Source organism: Pleurodeles waltl, chromosome 5 (genome assembly GCF_031143425.1).
Source record: "Pleurodeles waltl isolate 20211129_DDA chromosome 5, aPleWal1.hap1.20221129, whole genome shotgun sequence".
Taxonomy (NCBI): domain Eukaryota; kingdom Metazoa; phylum Chordata; class Amphibia; order Caudata; family Salamandridae; genus Pleurodeles; species Pleurodeles waltl.
This window is the reverse complement of record NC_090444.1, coordinates 963843473-963870753: the sequence shown is the minus strand read 5'-3', so window position 1 is coordinate 963870753 and position 27281 is coordinate 963843473. Positions and strand designations below refer to the sequence as shown.

The 27281-nt window shown below is 44.9% G+C and overlaps 1 protein-coding gene across 1 annotated transcript in view; it reads right to left on the bottom strand.

Moving 5' to 3' along the window:
- PYGB (glycogen phosphorylase B) overlaps positions 1-27281 on the bottom strand; it is a 635794-nt gene that overhangs the window by 224969 nt on the left and 383544 nt on the right. The window contains exons 10-12 of the mRNA XM_069235083.1: positions 16698-16844; positions 15873-16036; positions 1395-1509 (exon numbers count right to left, since the gene is read on the bottom strand). Coding sequence (XP_069091184.1) covers positions 1395-1509; positions 15873-16036; positions 16698-16844 — 426 coding nt within the window. The remainder of the gene's footprint in view (positions 1-1394; positions 1510-15872; positions 16037-16697; positions 16845-27281) is intronic.

The following is a 27281-nucleotide window of genomic DNA, read 5'->3' as shown; positions in this document are numbered from 1 at the left end:
TTAAATTCCCAGGTTGGAGTGGCAGTAAAACTGCACACTCAGGCCTAGCAATGGCAGACCTAAGACATGGTTAAGGGGCTAGGTATGTGGGGTGGCACAATCCGTGCTGCAGGCCCACTAGTAGCATTTCATTTACAGGCCCTGGGAACATCAAGTGCACTTTACTAGGGACTTATAGGTAAATTAAATGTGCCAATTGGGTATGAGCCAATGTTACCATGTTTAGGGGAGAGAGCACAAGCACTTCAGCACTGGTAAAGTGCGCAGAGTCCTAAAATCAGCAAAAATTAGATCAGAAAAATTGAGGGAGGCAGGCAAAAAGTTGGGGGAAAAGCCCCCTAAGGCAGTCAGGTCTAACAATAAATTAAGCGGCTGCATGGGTGAAAACCAGTGCCTTTACTCCTAGTGTCAAATATATTGTGTATGAAAGTGTTTATGTTACAAAATGTCTTTATGTCATCTGTTTTTCTCTTTTCAAGCTTAGGGAGATTTGTAGTGTCTATGAGGTTGTTAATTCAGACCCCTGTTTTGGAATGACAGTTCATTAAAAGTGATGCTGGTGCACTGCGCTGGGTGTCTAATGTCTTTTAGTGTGATCATGATTCAGAGCACCTTTTGTCTTGTTTAGTTATTTGGTGCACGTTTCACGACAAAGTCTTACTGTGTATCTGTACAACACTTCTAAGTATGTGTTCTGTTGTACAGAATGTTTCTGTGCCAGTTAGCGATGAAGCCGCCTTTGACGTAATCCCTGGAAAATTGAAGATGGTTCTGAGGTGAAGAAGAATGTTAGTCTGTTGAGAGTTGTAATACAGCTCATCAGCAGTTGGGATTAAGGAGCTGGAGGGACAAGACAACAAACTGCATCCATTTTTGTCAGTGACCCATAAAATGCCGTTACACATGTTGCCCCAGCGTAGATCCCAACAAAGAGTGCCACTCTGGGCCTCCCTTAGACTTATACTGTGAGACATTTGAAGTTACTTAGACAATAAACTATGCTTCAGCGAATCATACTTCCATCTGAAGTTTGAGTGCTGCCCTTTGAGAGGTGGAGGTAATTTGTGCCCAGGTGATCAGGATACTCAGAGTTATTTACAAGGACGGATGAGAGCTTTGCTGCTTCCCTTCAACTTGCCTATTTGTGGGTTCCTGTGGAAAATTGTTTCCCTTTTCAGCAGTGTACAATATTCTTCCTAAACACAGCAATGCGACAGCCCTATCACCCTAAATGAAATGCTTTCAAAGGCCCCCCAGCGCAACATATATGCAGTTAATGGCATTAAAACACTGCAGCTGGATGTATCATAAACTATGTAAAACTGCATTAAAACGCAGGTGTGCTGAAAATCTGATACTACACTGTAGATTTGAATCTCAGCATTCTGTAGTACCTCAGCAATAATGTCAGTCAGTCCAGGATTGCAAAGTTGAAGCCAGCGCCGAGGAGTGATACCATTTGTCTTGTTCTGGAACTTCTCTGGTTCAAGCTCGTAGAAGTCTTTAAAGCTGAAAAATATAAATCAAGAGGAAATAGGATTGGAATTGGCTTTTTCACACTTTCTATTGTTCAGAGAGTAGCAAATAACCCTGCAACAGACCATTCTCTTGGTTTACTAACTACATGTAAATGACTGTATATGAATACTAAATACCTCCAGCCAATACAGAAAATGACAAGATGACAGATTATCTGCAGCAGACCCCCTGTAAGTGCAACAAACGTATTTAAAGCCAATTAAAAACTATTTTTGCAACACTGGAGTGAGGTGCATTTTTTCTAGAGTCCATAGTTATTGGGCAGTTTTCTTGGAGGGCACTGTCATCAACCACTGGTTACCCAGGACATCAGGTACTACTGTACATGAATTCAATAACTACATTACACCCTTTGTGAGTTGACTTTCCAAGTAAATGAGGGAAATTTGAGAAGGGGTTGAATTCAGGAGGTGGTAGAGCGTTTAGAACACATATACTTTATAACACCAGTAATCACTCAGAATAGTCAATGTCCATGGAAGGCTATATTTTTGTTGAAAATGACATGAGGCCCTATGACCTATAATAGTCTATGGAAAATTGTTTGTTGGTTCTCAGCAAACTTCATCCACTCCCCGGGTGCTTCACTTTTTGATTAAAAAATATACAGTTAATGGGGCAAATGTAGGCGACAGAATAAAATTAAGGATCAAGTTGGGTGATATATGCCTAACCTCTGCCCTAGTTTCTCAGTGGTCCAGGATTATTAACTAGACAACTTACTAGGACAGAGCCCCACTGGCTAAGTTGCTTTCTAAACCAGTCCAAAAACCAAGAAAATTCATGTTATCACAAAAAATTTAACACATCCCACTCCAGTTAAAAATTTTGTTTTAGGTTGCTAACGTGCAAAGTATTCACATTCAGGTAACATGAATACTGTATGTCCAATTGTCAGCATCTGCACCAAGCTGCCATTAACCTACCACTCACAAATGCCATTAACCTACCACTCACAAATCTGTATGTCAACAAACTACTCTTTGGAGGAACATAGCTTAAGCTTAAACTGGCTGGTCAGGTCAAGATATGTGGTTGACAAATGCACCCATGGAATCCAAAGGCTGAGGAACTGTGATATGGGAAATGGAGCATAGCGTTAATGTCCAAGAGTGGTTTGAAGTAATAACTCCGGACAAAACAAAATTCCATCTTTTTTAGAATAAGAGCCTGATTACAAATAGTTCATGAAAAATGAGATCCCTGACCAAATCCCTGCTTGCACGATCATCAGAGGTCCACGTTGTGGGGAATTTATTGCACATATTGGGTGAAATAAAGTTCACATCTGCGGCTAAATTACTGCAGGGCAATTTGCTGGAATTTAATGGGGAAAAAAAGACCTGGTGTTTACTGAGACATGCAGTTTTTTACAATGAACACCAAAATCCACAGGATATTCTCCATTACCAACTACAAACTATAAGTGTAGGTAGAAATGATCACACTCAATAACTTCTGAACCCAGAAGTATCAATAAATTCTGTACACTGATTGGGGCACTCGCAGTCAGGCTGTAAGTGTGACTGGCCAACAGGCTAGTACTCAAAGGTCTGTGGTGACAATGTTGTGCCCTGAAATTGTACAGTCAAGCAATCTGTGTCTAATGGCTGTTTAGCAGAAGTGAAATTGGGACTATTGCTTGTCTGTGTCTTATTTTTTAGTTCAGACTGTGACATTCTAGGATCTTTTATTCTTATCACAATTGTCCTTTCTAGGTATTCCACTTCTTGAGCTACATATGTTAATTATTTAGGTATAAGTGACAAATACAGACTGCATGTCTGTTAATGACATTATTCACTGTAACATGATAACCAAGTCTGCTTAAATATATTCATGGCATTTAATCTGAATTTTAACTCTCTGTTCTAATAAATCGTTTCAAACCTTTTCGCTAACTGTTTATCAACAATGACCAGATAACTTTATGAACTAAGAATAGAGTGTGATGGGTTAGAGACGATTAGAGAGGAACTTCGTGCCAGAAGACAGACATGAGACAGGATATGCAAAATTGTCTTACCTACTTTTGATGAAGGCTAATCCGAGACATAAATCCTTCACTTACGGGACATATCAGCCTGCCAACACAGACATGATCAGCAGATGATACAGTTACATGGATATTAGCCCCATTGCCAGTATGCAGTATGGAAGTGTGAATCATCTTTGAAACTCAAATTAGGCCCTTTCTTTGGTGCTAAGATTAGTTTGGTTTGCCAAAGAGCTGCGTGTGTGGGATTGCAAAGAATACTTATGTATTAATCAATATGTTGCAATGTTTTTTTGCTAATCACACTTCTTGTAAAGGTTGCAGCTATTATTCTGTTGGTTTTTGTTAGGGCTACTGTTCACACTGGGTCCTCTAGGATAGGATTTTGGTTTTAAAATACATCTCCAAAATACATCCATTCTTTCCTAGTGATCTGGAGTGTGAATTTCTGTCATGAAAGAGGCTTTGGGCTCCACTTATCTTTCCTGTAATATCTCATAGAATTGATCATTACATAAAACTTATCTCACTCAAATACTGCTCTGTGGGTTGCGGCATGCCTATTCATGGCCTGTGTTCTGGAAGATCCAGAAAATGTATCAGGTCAGATGCTTGATTACTATGTTCTATTGCTTACATTTTGATTCCAGCCTAACAGTGTGAATGTCATATGTGCTTTCAATTTGGGAACCTTATACAACCAGCAACAGCTATAGAGTTTCTGTGATGTTATCATGAACTGATGCAGCTGGAGCTCACTGACAGTTTTGTGTGAGGCAGGTCAAGAGATACAAATTAACTGTTCATCCGGTCTTCTGTGAAGCGTTCATACAAGGTGGTACCAAATTGGAGATTTCATTTTCAAAATTTATCCAAGAATCCTGTCAGGCTAGATCAAGAGAGAAATCCCAGGTTCCTGAAATTTAACCCATATTTGACTAAGCTGGTCTCTTACACTAACATAGATCACCTGTGATCACAGGTGAACCATCAGGATCCTGAGTTAGGCATCGTCAGAGGAAATGTCATCCCCTATTGAATGAATGAACATTAGCATGAATAAATATATTAGGTATATGTGTGAAGATGATTGTGTGCTCCTTTTGTGGAACACCCATATTTAGCACTCCAGTGAAGGGATACTTTATGTCTCAGCTAAAGGAGGTCCCAAAGGAAATGGGTAGCCTCACATAAGCAAGGTTATGCGACTAGTGGATTTACCCTCAGTTTATAGTACTTCTTATGTTGTGAAATTAAGGATGACAGTACAACGGTAGCCTGTAGGAAATGACATAAATGCATGGACCCATAGTCCTATGTATCAATTATGTATATATGTAGTGAGGGCATAGTTTCTTTTTTCACCTAAACATTTCTCAATACAAGGCCAAACAGGACATATAGTGCATACGCTAGCAATGGTTTGTAGTTCAGTACTGATCAAATCCTGACTAAAGATGGAGGAATTATATATTAAATAGGACGTATGCGTTTCTAGGGGCCAGATGTATCAAAGGTTTTTACCCATTCTGTGTCTATGGGGAAAAGTGTTTGTACATATTGCCCCAGATGATGTAGAAGAATGTGCACTATTTGTTCTGAAAACCTAATGATATGCCAGTATGCATGTAAGGGCAGAGGTGACTGAGTAGTGAGAACAGATAGATGCCAAATAAAGAATCTTGATATAACAGAACAAATATAAAAACACTCATTCACATCTCTAGAATCTTCACGTTCACAAGGTGTTGGCTTGAAGAGTTTCAGATTTAAACTTGCACTCTTGCCAATACACGTTTACATCAGAATAATCTATAGATAAAATGTGGTTTGACTGACACAAAATTAGACAGGAGAGTATCTTTAATCCAAGCCAAAACTGTAACTAACTAAGATTGACCTTCCTCTGTTAGCCATGATTCACCACCACCTGGTTGTGGGACGAGTATAGGCCTATATTTAACACTGTTCCTAAAACACGACCAGAGAGCCTCATCCCAATGAAGGAGGGCTCTTTTAATTCCTGTAGGTCATTTGCAGTTTTTATCTCTTTATGGGTGCTTTTACCCACAGTGCAATGGACTCCAGTAAATGCTCAAGTAACATTTGGCCTCTGTGTTCTTCAGCACATAATCACTATTTTGCTCCTGCATTTTCCTCTCCTGTGCTCTAGGAAGTCCTCTTCATTGCACCCAGCTTTTGAAAAGTGGCAGATATCAAAACTTGAGGAGTTCAAAAGGTTATTTTATCCCTTAGTCAAAGAATAAACTGTGCCGTATTAGACTCTATGCACTATGCAGCTAACCATAAATTCAACAGGCTGCAAATGGAAAATGTTGCTTGGTTAAAATGTCAAGACATCAAGACTCTCAGAAGGACTTTCTCAGCCCCAAAAGGAGTATCTTCACACTCCTTTCTCAAATTAGCCATAGCAGACACTTAAATAATGTGATATCGAATGCTTCTAAGAAACTGTTCAGTTGAAATAAACCATGAAAGTGTGATGCCTGTACCAGAAGAGCAAGCATCAGCTCAGATTCAAATCTAACCCCCAAAATCGCTATTAAAGTTACAGGTTTGCAACATGGTCACATATTCTGAGGTCGTGCTTACCATAAAAAATCATAACCATGTTATTATCTAAATAAATTGACAACCAATTAGTCTCTGATCTTTGGAGGAGTGAGAAAGTCAACCAGTTCCTGGTACATGAGAGTGCTGAGTGGCAACAATCTGAGCCTTATGTATCCAGAGCAGCTGGAGATGTCTCACACAGTGCGCTTTCATGCTTCTTCAATGCATTCCTCAATACCATGCTTAGCAAAATCCATCTGCACATATGATTCCCTAACAACCAACAGGATTTGCAACAAACCAAATAAAGGTTCTAACAGTTTGCCCAATTCCCACATGTCATTGGCTGCATCAATGGGACACATGTAGCTATCTGTCCACCATCTGCCACAGAGTATGTTTATCGGAACAGAAAGAATACACATTCCATGAACATACAAGTCATGAGCAATGCCTCTAACGTTATAACAGATCTTGTGGCCAGACGCCCAGGTAGCACACATGGCTCCTACATCTTCAGGCACAGTGGAATACACACAAGACTACTTGCTGGGGAGTTTGGCGAAGGATACCTGCTTCGTAATGTAACAGTTGACAATGTCGCCTTGATGTATATGTGATGTCACGGATAACAATTACTCATTTTACTCTCCTGTCATTCTAGGAGACAGTGCCTATGCAGTGCGGTCCTTCATACTAACACCCTATCTGAATCCTGGCACGCCAGGAGAAAAGAGGAAGAATGCAGCACACAGGACGACATGCAGCATTATAGAGAGGACCTTCTGCCTGCTGAAGAGCCATTTCCGATGCCTGCACAAGAGTGGTGGTGCACTGCAATACAGCCCCAAAAACACCTGCAAAATCGTGGCTACATGTGCTATGTTGCACAACAACGAGGGGCATACCAGTGGAACCCACAGAGCCTGACTCCGATGAGGATGACAATCCCTTGCCACCACTTCACCCAGCAGACGGAAACAGTGCAGTAGAGGGCAGCAAAGACATGCTGAGATCACGCACAACTATTTCTGATGTAAGTAATCACAACACCATGTCAATTGTTATGTACTGCTGTAGGTAGCATCTTTATTTCCTTGACTTCAGGTAATATATGTGTGATTAGGACATAAGTAAGCACAATACACAAACAGGTCCTAGTTACAGTGTCACACTATTAGCATCATAGTATCAATGGATTGCTACATGATATGCAAGTCCCCTGTATCTCTCAACATTACTTTCTATGTCCACGCACTCCATTTGAGTGCTCCGTGATCTTGGTGGCACCTCTTGTTGCAGGTTCCGAGACAGTACTGTGTCTGGTACTACGACGCCTAGGATCCATCACAGGGGCTATGAGACTACTGAGGCTAGAGAGCTCCTCACTATCCCCCCACCACCCAGTTCGCTGTCTGTAGCACTCCGGGCTGTCTGCATTGTCTCCAAAACATTGGTGATTTGCACCAATCCTCGTGCTACGTCCCAACTGCAATGTGCCATCTCCACTTGCATGCCCACAGCATGTTGTGACACCAAAGCAGTTGTGGTAGTGAGCCTATTGACAGATCTGCAGAACCCATCCAACCTGCCCATCAATTGGTGATGGCGCCTACAGTGGCTGACATGCTCCTGCTGCAGTGCAGAGTTCCCTAATGGCATTTGTTATCTCCTTTGCATGATCTGATGCTGTTTGCTGTCCCGCATGCAGCTTGCACATGTTGTCATTGAGAGACTCCAACTGCTTGTGCATTGATCCCATGTTGTCATTGAGAGACTCAAACTGCTTGTGCACTGATCCCATGTTGTCATTGAGAGATCCAAAATACCTGTGCATTGCTCCCATGTTATGATCGATCGATTGACACCAACTGGCTGTGCACTGACTTCATTTGTTTACATTGCAGGTGCTGCACTTTCAGCACGGAAGCCTCAAGGCCACCAAACAGTGATGGGCCCTCACCTTCCTCTGTGCACTGTCTGCCTTCTTCGCGACACCTCCTGAGGGGAGTGGACTGACTCTGGGGCAGGGACTGCTGTCTGTGGGTGCTTCTAGCCTCTGGGGGTGGTGAGGGTACTTCATCTGGCATTTCATCTGAGTCCAGGTTATACTCAGGGAGGGGTAGCACTCTTGCCCAGGAGGCTAGTTGGTGCTTGTATGAGGGACCCACTGGTTTTTTTTCATCGAACTGTGGCTGACTTTTGCACTCCCCCACATTTCCACCTTCTGCTGCGTCAGGGCCCGGAACATCTGCATCAACAATGTGCAGCATGTCATTCTTGGATATGTACTCTCACAGTTGCGTAATAGGATTAAATTTACCCTGGAATAGCATCTCTGAAAGTCTTTTGTGTTGTGTATCTGTTTGGTTTTACACTATCTCGCTATTTATGTGGAAGATGCACTTTAGGGGTGTGGACTGCCACTCCCATAAAGCATTGTTGTGTTGTATGTAAAATGTGACATGGTCTACTTACCACAGTGCATAGTGCCATCGCTATTTTCTAAAGGCCATTTGTACATGCACATATGGGGAAACACATCATTACTGCACTTACCTTTGCTGGTGCAGGGTGTGCCTGAAGTGTCAATGTCAGTGACACCACTGAAAGCTTAAGGAAGCAGTGTGGACTGCACCATGTCTTCCATTGGTGTAGACAGTGGAAGGGTGAGTGGTCTTCTCCAGTGCTCCTTGCCTCTTTCAGCCTGCTTGCCACCCTCTCTTTGGCACGTGAACGCAAGTCTTACCAGCGCTTGTGTATCTCCTCGATGGAGCGTTGTGCAACACTCACTGCGCATATTTTGATCTGGATGTCTGACCACATTTTTCTCTTCTCACTTTCTAGCACCAGTAGTGAGTGTTTTCCAAATAACTTGTCATGGGTCCTGACCACCTCTTCTGTGAGCACCTCCAATTCCTGCTCACTGAATTTAAGCTTGCGCTTCCTCTCTCCTTTCTCCTTCACATTCCCATCAGTAGCCATTGTTTGCTTGGTCCTGGCTGACTCTCCAAACTGCCTCCCTGGTGCTTGGCTGGGTCTCTCTGCCTACTCCTGTGGCTGGGGCTTCTGGAAACAGCATGCACTGACTCACGTCCTGGCTGTGATGTCATCAGGCTGTTCCAGATTGCCGGTATTGCAATTTGCAAATACAGATTTGCTATTTTTGCGATTTGGTATTTGGAACTCGCAAATTGCAATTGTGATTTTTAAGAAATCGCTATTACCGAATCGCAATTTTCATACATCCCATTTAGCATTTCTTAAAAAGTGATTTCTTAAAGTTCGCTATTTAAGAAATGCAAACCTGGAGCTTGATACAGCGGCAGAAGAAAAAAAGGAGGCAGAGAGGCTGCCTGAAAACAGACATGAAATATTTAAACTGAGGGAGAATGAAAGCAGGGCTGCCAATATTAAGATTGTTTGCTCTTTGATAGAATGTTAATACAACAAAATCAACGAGTAGCTAAAGTGACAGCATGTAACCACTGACCCCCGAACACATAACAGGTAGGACCTGTTATCTGATTCCTCACCACTCAACAATGTCCTCTTTGTGAAGGTGGGGAAAATGAGCTGGGAGTACAAACTACATAAAGTAAGCAGGACACTTAGAGAAATGCTCATTTTCTGTTCTTGCCTGTCTTGTTTATCCTGGAGACCAAGTGTAGCAAGGGCATTCCCTGGGATAGCAAAGATACCTATGCATATTAGAAGGAAAGACTGAAGATTTTGAAGAGATACCAAGCACACATGCAGTGCTCCACAAATCTAAACTACTTAACAGAAAAAAAGGGGCAGTGTCATGGTTAACTGCTGATAACCCTGCTTAGCACAACTTGTCATCATGTGCCGTCTTATTATGTGGAGGGCGACATTGCTTTTAAAAAACTGTAAACCTTATTTTTAATTTTCAAATCTAGCAGAGTAGTGGTACAGAAAGGTGTGTAGCTAAGCTAATGTAGATATATGGGACTGGAAGACCTGGTTCAGAAATAACTCATTTGTCTCTTGCGCTTTCCTCTTTGCCTGACCTTTAGGTGGTCAGCCAGTCATAGGGGCATGCAGGCCATGGTTAGTGCATTTGTGTGCATTTTACTTGGTGAAGGAAGAATTAGCAGATAAATGTGATTGGTGTACTTGCAATCCAAACCCAGCAAGTGCAATTGCATAAGCTCTTTGTGAACGCACACCCTTGCACTGTTTGATACTCACAGGCAAGTATTTACCTATTCAGAAGTAGCAAAGCATATTTTGAAATTTTTAATATGTGTATGCACAAAGCAATCAAAATAACATTGGGAAACCAGATCCATTAAAACCATTCCTTAAATCCATCAGTTTGATTGTTTTCCTTCTTCTTCACGGGCACTGTACTGTTCACATTCAGGTACTAGTAGGTAATAAATTAAATTCTGAGCACCAAGCAGTGATATGGTCCACTTTAGAGTACCTCAAAGTATGACTGTATCTGGCTGACTGCCATGCCATCTGTAGAAACCCACAGCTCGAAATTAGAACGGATGTATCTGAATATAAATCTGATGTGTTCTGGCTCAGTAACAGGCTTATAGAACAAAAAACAAGTTCCACTGATGTTTGAGTTGCTTAAAACAAAGAACATGCACTGACAAAGCCTATACTGATTGCTGCTATATTGCAGTAAGGTTTCATCATGCTTCACTAACCCACAAAGCAAGGGTGCAGACGTGGCGACAGCAGTGCAGGACTTCTGTCATACATGAAGTAGTTTCAGCATATGCAGCAATGGTGAAACACTCCCTTGCCCTTAAGAATAACATTGATTAAAAAATGTCAAGGATTGTTGGGCTGAAAAGGAGAGATACAGGCATTGGGGAGGTTGCATTACCACTGTACAGTGTAGGCATCATTCCTAGGACATCTTTTGGAGTACTGTGTTCAGATCTGGAGGCCGCAATAAGGATGGCTCTGTCCTGCTATAAAGGCATCTCCCGTAGTGTTGTGTTTGGCTCTGGTGGCCTCATATGAACCAGTATCCACAGATCTATAGGTTACCTCATGCACTGTGCCAAGTTCTGAGAACCAGCTCTGAGATATGGAAAAATATTATGCCTTGTGTCCATTTCTGGAGACTGTATAGAGAGTGTTGTGTCCAGTTCTGGATTTGTAGTTTTGTGACCATTTCTGGAGGTTATATATGATGAGCTGGAGGCCGTCTTTGTTTTATTATGTACAGTTCATGCACAGTTCATCTGTAGTATTGTGTAAAGTCCCATAAATCCCTACACAGAAAACTCTGCCCAGTTTGAATAAATTGCTTGGGTGTTGCATTTGCATTCAGAAGCTACAGCTGGTGTCTCTTGTCAAGATCTGAAGGCGACCTATGGCAATCAGTTTCAAAGGCCTCATCTAAAATGTGTCAAGTTCCAAAGACCTCCCCTGCATTACTGAATCGAAAGCCTGAGGCCCCATCTTGAATACTGTGTGCCCTTACTGATAATTCACTGGGCGTACTTCTAATATATTTAAAGGGCACATCTCACATAGTTTGCTGAGCTCTAGGGACCACAAGTGTCATGCCACATCTAGTCCTACACGCCACCTACAACGTTTTATTTCCAGAAATACTTTGTCCTGTTTTTGAAGCTCTTCTGGAGTAATGTGACCAGGTCTGTGGGCCACATCTTAAATATTGTATGCAATTATAGAAGCCTCATTTTGAATGCAGATTACATCCAATTCTAAAGGCCTCACGTGGGTCCAGTTATTTGGGAGAAGTAACACCTCTGCCTTATTTTCTCAGGTTCTGTTGGCCACCTCAATTCTACAGTGTCCAGTTCCGCAGGCTCCATCTGGAATGTTGTTTGAAGTTCCGTGGGGGCACTTCTGCAGTCTGTGCCCAGTTCTGAAGCCCAACTCTGCTGAATTTTGTCCACTTTTGCAGGTACTGTCTCACAAACTGTTTTCATTCTGAATGTCTCAGTTGAAGTGTTGGTTGGAAGTATCTGTTTGTTTATTAAGGAGTGAAGTTTGTGCAGCTGTGTGGATGGAAAAGGTGGTGGATGGATGGGTGGATGAGTGGTTGCAGATGTGAGTGGATGAATAAATGAGCTAATGAATGAGTCACTGTGTGAGTGGATGAGTGAGTGCATTAGTGAGTAAGTGAAAGAATAAGTGAATGAGTGGATTGATGGGTGGGTGAGTTGGTGAATAGGTAACATTTTGGGTTATGAATAGCTGAAGTACTGTGGAAGGCTGAAGTGTTGTGGGAAAGTGGGTCTAATGGACGAATCGCTGAACTGTTTCGGTGAAAGTTAATGTCTGGATTGATTGACAAGTGGCTGCAATATTGTATGAAAGTGGATGAAAGAATGGTTAGCTGGCAGGATGTGATTGCCCTTGCAGCAGTACAGGGGAGCAAAGGGAAAGAAAAGGAATCAGCGTGGCAAAGTATAGTATAGAGAGCAGTACAGAGAACAGTATTTGGACCAAAGGCACATGCTCGGCTGCACATGTGAGAGCCTAGGTTGCAGCATGGATAATGGTGGAAGTGTCTGCTGGTCAGAAAAATCAACAATACCAGACTGGCAGCAAGGAAAATTGAGTCAAGCAGTAGAGGAAAGACGTGGAAGCTCAAGCTCCAGCCCCAGCCACAACAGGAAGTGCAAGAGGATACCATAGTCACGGCCGTACACAGCAGCACACCTTCGAGATGGGGTCAAGGGCAATGGAGGCACTGGGGAAGGTGAGCAGCAGGATCTCAGGGACGGAAACAAAAGATAGCCATCAAAATTTGGGTTAGTTTTACTAATGTGGGCCCGAGTGTCCAGAATAGCCTTCATAAACCCTGCAGTGGAAGAAGTGCTTTCCTGTGGAGCATAACCTTTGTCTGCACTCAATACTACTTGACCTGGAAGGACTGTAACAGGACGGGTCCTTCAGCTCTCTTGCTCTAAGGAGCACCAGAATCCTGCCTTTCCAAATACTAAGAAATAAGTATTTTATTACAAAGTAATTTAATTCTTATATTAAAATAACACGCCCACACCTCAGGACACTATAAAATGACAATTTCTGCTTTTGTGAAACATGTAAATCTAGCACGATTCTTCTACAATGATATCTAACTGTTATCATGCTAAGTAGCTATATAGCCGGGTGTGGCTCTGCATGCACGTTTTTCCGGGATTTGAGTCCAGAATGCAGCAGTCTCTTGATTCCTCTGCACAGTAGATCTGCTTCCCAGGAAGGAGCGTGTTTACAGATAACAGGGCTACACATGGGCGTTCACTCGTGTCAATAAAAAAAAACACTGACAAAATGTGGTGGTGAACTATAAAATAAATATTTCACAGTGCAGTTGCAATAAGTAAATACTGTGTTTCAGGCAGTGCTTAATTTGAGTCGGTGGTTGCCAGTGAGGCCCCAGGCACTCATTTTCGGGGACTAGCGCTTATTTTTCATCAGATATTTACTGTGAGCAAGAAAGGGAAACACACGGAGGAAAGAAGGACGAAAAGAAATATGGAAAAATCGTCACAAAGGGAGAAAACAGGAACTTGCAAGAGCGAGATAAAGGAAGGATGTGTTGGATTATAGAGGCATAAGGTGGACTGAATACTACATAGCCTTGGTACACGACAAACTGGTTCTGTCTGGTGTGGAGCTTTTCTTCAGCCCCTACACCAAGGCATAACAGTAGGCATCAGAAATTGAGTTATTTATTTCCGAGAAATTATTTTATAGAAATCTAGACAATTGACATATTGGACAATTATAAAAAAAATACACTGTAAAAATGTATCATAACATAAATATAATAGTTACAAATAAAAACTCGATAAAATTCCATTTTACAGTATTCAGCATCCTCATAAATCAAATTTCTCAATTAATCAACAACCCCTAAGAAACTATGGAACTGGAATACCAGCTCCCAACACCGGACTAGTGTCAGTGATTGCAGAATTTGTAGAGCCTCCACAGGGAGGTCCAAGGAGTTTGAGGAGAGCTAAAATGAAATAAAGATTTGGATGCAGAGCTGCTATTCCCCACATAGGTGAGAGGGTTGAGATTTAAAGGCTAGAGGGGAATCTCTTAAACAAGGCCATACAGCGTTCTAGGCCTTAAACTAGCAGAACATGCTGTCCTGGGTATGCCTGCGTGGCTGTGACACTTGCTTCAGAAGCCCTCAACTTGGCCATTAATGTCATTCATCCTGTCCCTTCAGTGTCCCCCAGTCTGTTTCTTTAGCTCAGTCTCGGAGGTTCTTTTTCATCCCTACTTCCACCATTTGCGGTGTTTTTTTTTCTCTCATCAGCCTTCCTGTTCTGCCTTTTTCTTGCTCTGGATCAAAGCATGATGATGAAAATAAGTCTCAGTTCCCAAAAGTGAATGGTATTACTCACCGCCTGCAACCACTGCACAAATCAAGTACTATTTGAATTTACATAATATATAACCTTGTTATAACAGACGTCTGTATGCTCTCAAGCTAATTTTAAAATGCAAGTGTAGTGTTCGGCTCAACACATGAGGAGCTCAATGACATTCCACTGCTTTTCTCAGTTGAACACCCCTATATAAACCCTGATATCTACAAAGGTCAGTGACTCCAGGGGCAACTTTTTTGCACACCTATAATCCGCTCATCGACCAAGGTGTTCAAAAAAGCCATCTTTGGCCACAAATTTCAAATTTCTGATTCACTCAAAAGAAGAATCTCCAAAGTTTAGGTCTTCAGGTGCAACTTAAAATTCATATCTTTGGCAGACTTTCGTCTGTACCGACTTTAGCGTACGGGGTACAGTTGGGGTAACTTTAGAAGAGGTAATCATGCAAAATGCATTGAGCATCCACAAAGCTGAAGCTTTGTGGGTATTCACAACCATCTTACATGGTCATTACTCATTGAACATGCAAAATCCATACTCCAAAAACAAAACACCAAATTTGTCTCCTGGGTGGAAAGGGAGGACAACTTTTTCATACTGATGCGTTGTTAAAGCACAGTTCTGGCTTCCATAGATTTCCATTAGTGGTCCTAAGAATTGTTTACTGATCAGTGAGGAGTAGGACATTTTGTCTTATCATTGGAGTCTTATACAACTTCATACGTAACTTTTTAAAAGGAACATTCTTTCATGTGTCTCTTCCAGACGAGCAGATTGGTTACATGTTTTGAGGACGTAGTTTATTTGCACACTAGAGCAGACCCAATCACTGGACTACTTTTAAAACATGTAGCAACATCTGGAAATGGACTTAGTGGAGGCAATGCGCTGCTTCACAATTGCGTACTTCTCTCTCTCACCCAGATCCCTGGATGGGCTATATGTTATGAAGAACATGAATTCACTGTACACGTTTCGTCTAGATGGATAATTTAGTAAAGAGCTTCAAACCAAAGTTAATTTGTTATGATTTCCACTGGAGATGCAAAAGTCATTGGCAAAAGCAAAATAAGGAAAACGTGCGATATTTGGCTAATGCCTAAAAACCAAATATCCCAAATAGAGGAAGAACATTTCTGATGGCTAAATGGTTTTAATAGCTGTCAGTCTAGAAACATGGTAACTCTTGAAAAAACACTTTTCTGCGGGTGTTGTTTTTAAGTTTGATTGCTACAACATGCCTTTCCACACCTCTTTCCTGATATATTCAGTTCTACCCTCCCTAAGAAGATGTGCTTCCATGACCAGGTAACACATTGGCCAGCACACCAAAGATCCACAAATAAATAATTGTAGTGAAAAAAAAACGAGATTTGCATTTTACTTACACAGAATGTTTAACAATTTCTGAATGAATTCTCGCCACCCCATTGACAGCGTGAGATCCAACCACACAGAGGTGGGCCATGTTAATTCTCTTGCAATCCCCTTCCTCCACAATTGACATTCTTCTCAAGCGGTCCATGTCTCCAGGGAACAGTGCAGCTACTTTCTGTTATAGGATACATTAAAGAATATAAGCTCAGGTATGGCAAACAGATCTCCTCATCCCAAACATTTTCTAAACTTCCGTAACATTCTATAATATTAAGTGAAGTGCTACCCAGATACCCAAGACACAGGTTTCTCCTCCTACTGCAGTATTTGCTACAATGTCAACCGTCATAAATCGGTGTGTATCAGTAACCGTGAAAGATAAGTTGTGTTTGCAGACTCCCCCATCCTCTCACAACATAGCACCATCAATACTGTTCATTTACAATTCCTTCTAATTCTTTCTCTATCACATGATAAGAAGTGCATAGGATGGAGCAATAGAATACTGAACATTTTAGGGGCGATGTGAGAGGTCAACGCAGTCACCTGGTACATATTCAAGTTTACTTTACCAAAAAGATCCTTTACACCAGGCACTGAGCCCATAATTTTACTTGGAGTATTATCTTGTATAGCTAAAAACATGGGGCTCATCCCGTCCCAAATCTTTTGTCCTTACATTTGATTTTAGGGTGCTTTTATTTATGACGATTAATCAGCGACTTTTTAAATATGAATCATCAGAATTTCACATTCTCTATCTGTAAGTGTCATCTCCTATTACACTGCATGGGCATTTCAGTGTTGACTGAATTGCCGGCATCTTTGTTCCTTACGTCAAGGTGCTTTTGATTGATGGCGTAAATGATCTCCAGGTGGCGAGGGAGCAGTTTCTCAAACATATGGATTGGCCATCGCTCCAGAGCTTCGGGCAACACTGTGTGGTTGGTGTAGGCACAGGTCCGCACTGTTACATCCCAAGCCTGGACAAGAACAAAGAGATAGCCTTTATAAAACCAAACTCTTCATCATCCACACAATATACCTCAATTGGGGTGTGAACAGGCAAGCCCCAGTTTTGAGCACAGCGTTTTAATAGGTTTAATAAATATTCAGATCTATTCAAGCAAATCCAATAATATTCACTTTTTTCAATTGCAGGGATGGTAGCTTATTTTGTTTAATAGATATGTACTGGTTTAAACAAAAATGAACATTTCTTCAACATCCACCCCTAATGTGTATCAAACATGTAGCAAACTATTTCAGTGCACAGACAAGTTGAGATCACCTTCAGCTATAGGCAATTTCCCCAAACTCCCGTCACTGAGTCTGGCAAACCCTGAGGACATCCACTGACCTTCAATCCGGTGCGGAGATAGAACTATGCACAGTATTTTTCTTCTGCAAGGGCACCAGCCCCATTAAGTGCATCGTAATACATTGAATCATTGGCAACTGTGTAATGATTGTAAGAATCCCTTCCACCCATTGGTTTTCTTCACTACAATGGTACCAGAATATATGTAGGAACATTGTAGAGGGCTATGCACATCTTCTCCATTCCTCACCTTATGCATTAAGTGAGGGGATGGTTTAGCTCGTTGAAGTCTTCTGAAGTAGTTCAACTCGAAACCTTCCCTTCGAGACATTGATATTAAGCTGTTGCATGCCCTCTGCCTTTCACTGCCCTCATCTGGTGACTAAATGTCATCTTATCACTGTTCTTTTTTTATTTATTTTTCTATTTATTGGCATTTTCACAATTAGTACATCATGCAGCATATTATCTCCCACCTTAACGTCAAATTTACCTTTTGAGGAGGATGGTTGTCCCCTGTTACTTTCGGCAGTGGGTACAGGCCTTCATTCCAACAATACCATAATCTGATTAGTTAGTAACTGCTTGCATATTGTACCTGTACCTATATCCTAGTTAGTGAGAATTGTATGCCAAACGTCCTGGGTACCAACATGGTCATTTTATACTAGTTAAACGAATTCTAAAACAAACCTCAAAACAAAGCACCTTCGTGTTTCATCATTTCCAAAGTATAAATATTACGTTTTGGGAGGGGGAGGTTGGTTAGCTTGTGAGGGGGGGCAGCACCAGTCTAGGGCATCTGCCCACGTGTAAAAGCCATTATGTTTCTCCAACAAGGGGAGCATCCAGTCCCTCCAATAGCTGCTGTCTTGTCGGGGAACATCCTGGTTTGTGACTGCTCATCATCCACAATCACCTGTCAGAGAAGCATGGATTGTCGGGTATCAATGTCGTGGGTTCACAGTTTGGGCATCTCCCAGTTCAGAGGTCAAATCCAGTCCCATCTGCAGCCGAGGTCTTGCATCCCCCTCTGCGCGATCCAAGACCGGACCGCCCAATTCCCAAGCCTCCATCACCTCCGTCCATATGGGGGCTATGGGGCAAGATCGTATCCCACGTGCTTCTTCTCTCTGTAATGCTCGTTCCTCAACTCTCACCCATTTTGTCACATCCCTTCCCCATGCCTCTAGTGTCAGGCCATTGTGGGACTTCCAGGCCATGGCCACCTGGCGTTTTGCCAACACAAGCGCCAAGTCTAGGAATCTATTCCAACTTTCCTGCGGGCCTGCCTGGGAGGCAGGCCCAGTAGATAATGGGAGGGGTTATTTGCAAGTGGTCAGCCGAAGGTGTCACTACGCCTCCCCAGCACCCCATCCCAGAAGTGTTGCAAGTGGGGGCAGTCCCAAGTCATATAATCAAAGTCTGGGTCCAAATCATCACATCGGGGTCATCTTTTGGGGTCGCCTCCATAAATGGTTCTAAGCCTATGCATCGTCAAGTATGTTCTGTGGATGTAGTTGTATTGTAGATATTTAAACCATGCATTTTCGGGGAACCCTGTGAGTGTAGGCTAGGACTTTCCTCCACTCAGGGTTCAAAATCTCTGTCCCCAGTGCCGCCCCCCCAACGTGATTTAAGGTACGTCTAAGGACTTAATGGTCAGCCAGTAGCAGCTCGCGGGCTGCGGAAGGGGCCGGGAGGCGGGTGAGAGAGGGAATAAACATTTAGTTTAATTTTTTTTTAAATCATTTACCTCCTCCGCCGTTCCTCTGTCCCTCAACGCTCCTCGCTGCAGGCACAGGCTCCCAGCCTGCCCTGCGCCAATCCTGACGCTGCTCAGAGCAGCATCAGGATTGGCTGGCAGCGCCAAGCCAGGGCGCTCCAAGGCAGACTGGGAGCCTGTGCAGGCTCTCTCCAGCCCAGCAATACAGTTGCTGTGCTGGAGAAAGCCTACAGTGCATGTGTATTTGGCTGGCCCAAGACGGCTGGCCAAACACACATGTGCTGTAAAGGGGGAGTTCTGAGAGCTTCCCCTCAGTGCACGTCATCCCATGGCCCGCCCCTTCCAAAGAAAACGATAATAAACACCGTTTATTATCGTTTTCTTTAAACGGTTTTGCAGCTGCCACTGCTGGTGGGGGGGGGGGGGAGGTTATGCTCCTCCACCCAAATGGAGGAGCCACCACTGTGGTCTGCTCATTTAAGGTCACATAGAACCAGGTAACCAAATGGGAGTCCTTTCCCATGGTCAAAAGTAGCTGAAGGATTTTGTGTGTGTCAGGCTCTGCATGGCTGGCTCTTACAGGTCCAGCAGGGCACTGTTCAGCACACAGTAGGTAAGAAACTGTCCCACTGGGAGGCCATTCTACTACATCAAATCTCCAAATAGGACAAGTACACGCGCTCAAAAACAATCTCCCAAGTTCTCCAACCTGTCTGGTAGAGGATAAACCCACTGGCACGCCATGGGGTACACCTACCAGTGGTAGTTCGGGGGCCTACGGGACCCTCACCCCATTGCGCGGCAGTCACCGTCTCCAGTAGGTCAAGACCACTGACTGCAGGACGTGTGGAGCTGGGACGCGGACCCTGGAGTTTAATAATGTGCCCAGTAACACGCCCCTATCAGCCTCCACTTCCGCTGGGCCCAGCTCTGAAAAGTCTCTACCTGCTAAGCACTGCGCAATTCATTGGAGTTGGGCCGCTAAGTAATATAATTCAAAGTCTGGGACCCACAGGCCTCCCTCCTCTGTCGGGCGACGGAGCGTAGCCAGGGATGTTTGTGGGCGTCCACCACCCCATATCAGTTCTCTAAGGAGTGCATCAAGTTCTATAAACCAGCGTACTGGATTGTTCACTGGGAGATTAACGAAAAAATATAGTAGTCGAGGCAACACAATCATTTTAGAGAGGGCTATCCGCGCCATCGTGTGGAGCCTGAAGGAGCACCAGAATGCCACACTGGATTTTAGGGACTTGAGAGCTTTACCTACATTACTGTCCAGGAGATCCACAAGGTCATGGAATATTTGTATCCTCAGATACTTAAAGGTGTGGAGGGACCAGGGTAGGTCAAGATGGCAGGCGGCAGGTCAGGCCGCCTCTGCAGTCAGTGGGAACATGCATGTTTTATTTCTGTTCACCTTCAAGCCAGAGGAGGTACCAATTTCCTCAAGGATTTGTAGAGCACAGGGAGTCCTCGTAGTCCCATCATGTAAGTAGACTAGGAGGTCATCCACCTACAGTGAGAGTTTAGTTTCACCTTCCACAAATCCCCCCACCCACTGTTTTGTCCATTTAGGCAGAACTGCGCAGCCAGAGGTTCAATGGCAATGGCGAAGAGGAGAGGTGAGAGGGGGAAACCCTGTCTGGTGCCTGAAATATTTCATAAATATCGGAGACAGTTTTCACCCTCTCCTACCCTTGCCATGGGGTAGCTCTACAGTAGTTACACCCATCTTACCCACCAGGGACCCAGTCCCGAGCTGCCCATCACGGCTTTCAGGTAATCCCATCGCAAGGAGTCAAAAGCTTTCTCTAAGTCGAAGGACATGAGTATTGCATTGGGATACCATGGATCCTGTGGAGCACAAAGGAGAGAAAATAACCGTCAGAGGTTTAGGGCAGTGTTGTGAGTGGGAATGAAGCCTTTTTGGTCTTCATGTATAAGCTGCTGCATGTGGGGCAGTAGCCGGTTTGCCAGTACCTTACTCAGGATTTTTAAGTCACAGTTCGGCATGGACAGGGGGCGGTAGTCAGTCACTGTGGCCTCTTTATATTTAGTTTTGGACAGGGATATTATTAGTGCCTCTCTTGTTGTCTATGGAATTATGCCTCTCTCAAACGCCTCTTCATACAGTTTGACTAGTCAGCAAAACCCTTATAGAACTCCATAGGGAGTCCATCGCAGCACAGCATTTTGCCAGGTGCCAATTGTTTAATGGCTGTCTTGACCTCCTCTATGGAGACTGGTTCCCCCAGAGGGCACCCCTCCCCTGGTCCAAGTGATCGCAGCGGTAAGGTCTCCAGGTGGTGGCCTAAAGTCGTCAGAAACACTTCCTTGGGTTGGCGGTAAAGAGACATATAATAGGTCCTAAACGCTGTGTTTACACTTTGAGGGGAGTATAGGTATGTCCTGTCCACCTCAGATAAGCTAGTGATGGGGGCGCCCCCATTGTTGGAACAGACCAGTCTGGCTAGCAGTCTGCCCGACCTGCCGTCCTCCCTATGTACTGTGGTCAGGTATTTTTGAAAGTCCTGGCACCGCAACTTTTCCAAAGCCTCCGCGTATGCCTCTCACACATCCAACAGCCGTTGTGCGGCTTCCTGGTTGGCTTCTTGTTCGTTATCTCTATCATGAATCACAGTCTCTAACTATGTGAGTTCATGTTCAAGGTTTCGCCTGATACCTACAGTCTGGCGGATGCAGTATCCTCCCACCACAAACTTGAGGGCCTCTCATTCTATACTACAAGTAGCAGTGTCTCAGAGTTGGTATTAATGTATTCCAGTAAGAGGGCTTTAAGTGAGTCTTTAAAGGTCACATCCTCAAGGGCCAGCGATTGAAGACGCTGTGAGAAAGTAGCCTCTCTCTAGCCTTGTTACCCCCACTTTTGGCCTGTTTGTGAGTGTATGTCAGGGTGTTTTCACTGTCTCACTGGGATCCTGCTAGCCAGGGCCCAGTGCTCATAGTGAAAACCCTATGTTTTCAGTATGTTTGTTATGTGTCACTGGGACCCTGCTAGCCAGGACCCCAGTGCTCATAAGGTAGTGGCCTATATGTATGTGTTCCCTGTGTGGTGCCTAACTGTCTCCCTGAGGCTCTGCTAACCAGAACCTCAGTGGTTATGCTCTCTCATTTCTTTCAAATTGTCACTAACAGGCTAGTGACCAATTTTACCAATTTACATTGGCTTACTGGAACACCCTTATAATTCCCTAGTATATGGTACTGAGGTACCCAGGGTATTGGGGTTCCAGGAGATCCCTATGGGCTGCAGCATTTCTTTTGCCACCCATAGGGAGCTCTGACTATTCTTATACAGGCCTGCCACTGCAGCCTGAGTGAAATAACGTCCACGTTATTTCACAGCCATTTTACACTGCACTTAAGTAACTTATAAGTCACCTATATGTCTAACCTTTACCTGGTAATGGTTAGGTGCAAAGTTACTTAGTGTGAGGGCACCCTGGCACTAGCCAAGGTGCCCCCACATTGTTCAGGGCCAATTCCCCGGACTTTGTGAGTGCGGGGACACCATTACACGCGTGCACTACATATAGGTCACTACCTATATGTAACTTCACAATGGTAACTCCGAATATGGCCATGTAACATGTCTATGATCATGGAATTGCCCCCTCTATACCATCCTGGCATAGTTGGCACAATCCCATGATCCCAGTGGTCTGTAGCACAGACCCTGGTACTGCCAAACTGCCTTTTCAGGGGTTTCACTGCAGCTGCTGCTGCTACCAACCCCTCAGACAGGCTTCTGCCCTCCTGGGGTCCAGCCAGGCCTGGCCCAGGATAGCAGAACAAAGGACTTCCTCTGAGAGAGGGTGTTACACCCTCTCCCTTGGGAAAATGGTGTGAAGGCAGGGGAGGAGTAGCCTCCACCAGCCTCTGGAAATGCTTTCATGGGCACTTTTGGTGCCCATTTCTGCATAAGCCAGTCTACACCGGTTCAGGGACCCCTTAGCCCTGCTCTGGCGCGAAACTGGACAAAGGAAAGGGGAGTGACCACTCCCCTGGGAGGTGTCCAGAGCTCCTCCAGTGTGCTCCAGACCTCTGCCATCTTGGAAACAGAGGTGCTGCTGGCACACTGGACTGCTCTGAGTGGCCAGTGCCACCAGGTGACGTCAGAGACGCCTTCTGATAGGCTCCTTCAGGTGTTAGTAGCCTATCCTCTGTCCTAGGTAGCCAAACCCTCTTTTCTGGCTATTTAGGGTCTCTGTCTCTGGGGAAACTTTAGATAACGAATGCAAGAGCTCATCCGAGTTCCTCTGCATCTCTCTCTTCACCTTCTGCCAAGGAATCGACTGCTGACCGCGCTGGAAGCCTGCAAAACTGCAACATAGTAGCAAAGACGACTACTGCAACTCTGTAACGCTGATCCTGCCGCCTTCTTGACTGTTTTCCTGGTGGTGCATGCTGTGGGGGTAGTCTGCCTCCTCTCTGCACTTGAAGCTCTGAAGAAATCTCCCGTGGGTCGACGGAATCTTCCCCCTGCAACCGCAGGCACCAAAAAGCTGCATTACCGGTCCCTTGGGTCTCCTCTCAGCACGACGAGCGAGGTCCCTCGAATCCAGCAACTCTGTCCAAGTGACTCCCACAGTCCAGTGACTCTTCAGTCCAAGTTTGGTGGAGGTAAGTCCTTGCCTCACCTCGCTAGACTGCATTGCTGGGAACCGCGACTTTTGCAGCTACTCCGGCCCCTGTGCACTTCCGGCGGAAATCCTTTGTGCACAGCCAAGCCTGGGTCCACGGCACTCTAACCTGCATTGCACGACTTTCTAAGTTCGTCTCCGGCGACTCCTTTGTGTAACTTCGGGTGAGCACCGTTTCACGCATCCTCGTAGTGCCTGTTTCTGGCACTTCTCCGGGTGCTACCTGCTGCTAAGAGGGCTCCCTGTCTTGCTCGACGTCCCCTCTACCTCCTGGTCCAATTTGCGACCTCCTGGTCCCTCCTGGGCCACAGCAGCATCCAAAAACGCTAACCGCACGATTTGCAGCTAGCAAGGCTTGTTGGCGTTCTTTCGGCGGGAAAACACTTCTGCACGACTCTCCACGGCGAGAGGGATCCGTCCACCAAAGGGGAAGTCTCTAGCCCTTTTCGTTCCTGCAGAAACCTCAGCTTCTTCTGTCCAGTAGAAGCTTCTTTGCACCCACAGCTGGCATTTCCTGGGCATCTGCCCATCTCCGACTTGCTTGTGACTTTTGGACTTGGTCCCCTTGTTCCACAGGTACCCAAGATTGGAAATCCATCGTTGTTGCATTGTTGGTTTGTGTCTTTCCTGCATTATTCCTCTATCACGACTTCTATGTCCTTGGGGGAACTTTAGTGCACTTTGCACTCACTTTTCAGGGTCTTGGGGAGGGTTATTTTTCTAACTCTCACTATTTTCTAATAGTCCCAGTGACCCTCTACAAGGTCACATAGGTTTGGGGTCCATTCGTGGTTCGCATTCCACTTTTGGAGTATATGGTTTGTGTTGCCCCTATCCCTATGTGTCCCCATTGCATCCTATTGTAACTATACATTGTTTGCACTGTTTTCTAAGAGTATACTGCATATTTTTGGTATTGTGTACATAGATCTTGTGTATATTTCCTATCCTCTCACTGAGGGTACACTCTAAGATACTTTGGCATATTGTCATAAAAATAAAGTACCTTTATTTTTAGTATAACTGTGTATTGTGTTTTCTTATGATATTGTGCATATGACACTAAGTGGTACTGTAGTAGCTTCACACGTCTCCTAGTTCAGCCTAAGCTGCTCTGCTAAGCTACCATTATCTATCAGCCTATGCTGCTAGACACCCTATACACTAATAAGGGATAACTGGGCCTGGTGCAAGGTGCAAGTACCCCTTGGTACTCACTACAAGCCAGTCCAGCCTCCTACAGACGCCATGTGGATATGGGGGTTCTGTCATCTGCGCAACGACAAGTCAACAGTAATGGACTATGGTTTGATAGGATGCGCCCCAAGAATTTAGCACCGATAATATTAGAACTGAGGTTCCCTAGTGCACACACAGCGATCTATTCTGGTGTGGAGGTGGTACAGCCCAGAGAAATAGGAATAATCCCTATGCTGAGGGTGCTGGACGCGCCAGAGGTCCTCCATGTCCCAATGTCCAATCCAGTCTGCTAAACCCTTTTGACGTTTTATGAGCCACAGCTCCGGGCAACAGAGGTGTGGAGAGGTCCATGACCACATCTAGTGTATGACTGAAGTCCCCGCCCAGTAGCAGTGGCCCCCGATAGTTGAGCCAGCCGCCCTATAGGATGTGTAACAACATGATTTGGTCTTGATTGGGTGCGTACATGCAACCCAAGGTCTCATGGTTATCATGAAGCCTGTCCTCCACCAAGATGTAGCAGCCTTCTTCATCTATGTCTGTCGTGATAGCCTCAAAAGGGACCCCCGCCCTCACCCATATCAGTACACCTCGTGCAAATGCTGAATACGTGGTGGTATATATCTGGCCCCTCCACCTGTGCCGCAGTCGCTCTGCCTCTTGTGCGGTAATGTGTGTTTCTTGGAGGAGGGCGATGTGAACCCCCTGCCGTTTAAGATATGACAGAAACTTGTGGCGTTTGATGGCTGATCACAACCCTCGGATGTTCCATGTCATTAGTTTATAATCCACCAGTGCATTTGTCATCACGCAGAGTATCACAGAAGACAGGGCCTCCCTCCTCAATCTCCTGTCTCTCAAAACCCTCCTCTACCCACTCCACATTAAGGATAAAAGGAAACATTGTTGCAAACATACAAACAAATGAATGGCCCAACATCCCCACCCCAGGGCAGACCAGCAACTGCGGGTTTCCCAATCTATAAAGATCAAACATAACAAAAGAGTCAAGTCATATAGCAATCTTGCCATCAGCTGATAAGTTTTACAAGAGGTGTGGGAAGCAGAGGTCGCTAGAGCCCGATGATTGGCAAATGATTCCTCCCGTGGGCCCATGTCAGATGCAGGTGTGGTAAAGCTAGTAGCTATATAATATTGTCCGCCGCTTGAGGGGTCACCATTGGAGCTTCATCGGTGTGATGAGAGTCTGAATCAGTAGAGAGTTCCGGTTGGTCGGAGTCACCTACACTGCTGTCATCTGGGGGGTTTAATGTCATGCAGCGTCGCTGCTGCCATCAACGCTGCTCTCCTATCTGTCTCGTTCTCCGTGGAGTGGGCTTGGACACCAGCTGGGAGCAGAGTCGACCACATGGACCGCAGTATTTCCAGCAGCTCCGCAAGGGCTCCCTCTCTGTGTGTGCAGGGCCATCTGTACCCAATTTATACATCTCTAGGCTTGTCTAGGCGTCTTCTGGTGTTTGGTAGAAGTGGGTGCTATTATCCAGGAATCACCTTGACCTTGGCTGGAAACAGGAGCAAGTATCGGATACTTTCTTCTCAAAGTGCCTGCTTCACCTCCATCGGGACTAGAATTTGCCCATGAAATCTGGAAATAGGGTCACTTGTCCATTGCCCACTCTGAAGGGGCCCACATCCCTCACCTACTGCAGAAGTACATCCTTGTCTCTATAGTGCAATAATTTTGCCACTACCGGTCGAGGTGGGCGGCTAGGACCCCGAGGCCTGGCCGGCATTCGGTGCACTAGCTCCAACGAATAAAAAGGGATAGGTTACGTTGGTGCAACCACTTCCTTCAACCACTGCTCCAAGTAGAGCACCATGTTTGTTCCTTTGGTACCCTCCGGGAGGCCAATTATATGTACATTATTTCGGTTGCTACCGCCTTCCGCATCCTCCACCCTGTGCTCCACAGTGGACCCGGTCAGTTAGCTGTGTAAGCTGAGTTTTCATGTCTTGGTGGGAGGGAGTCAGGTTAGCAATGGCTTGTTCTGTATTTTGAACCCTGTCAGATAGGTTCTGGTGGTCAGCTCTCAGCAGTTCAATGGACACTTGGCTGATTTCGCACTGGAGTGCCGCATTGGAATCCTCGATGGCCCCAAGGATCTTATCCAGGGTACTCTGTAGAGAGGTCTGTTTGGGTGCCCGATCTGTCACAGAAGGCTGGTCTGGGATGGTCGCCTGGCTTACCCTTGTTAGACATCGGTAAAGAAGGTCCCCTGATCCATTCTCCACTGGGCTCAGCACTCAGACCCTCTCCGCCAGCCAGCGGCGTCCACAGTGCGTTAAGAAGGGGGACATGGCCAGGTCCCAGTAGGCCAGCCGCTCTCGTCAACCACAGGTCCGGCACTCAACGTCTAGCTCAGGGGATGTGGCATCTAGGACTTAATGAAAGACAGGTAATCAGTCAGCCAGTGGCAAGTACAACCTCTTGCCACCAATGTTAGCTGCCTCCTCTGCCGAGCAAGGGGCGGGGTGCTTGGCACCA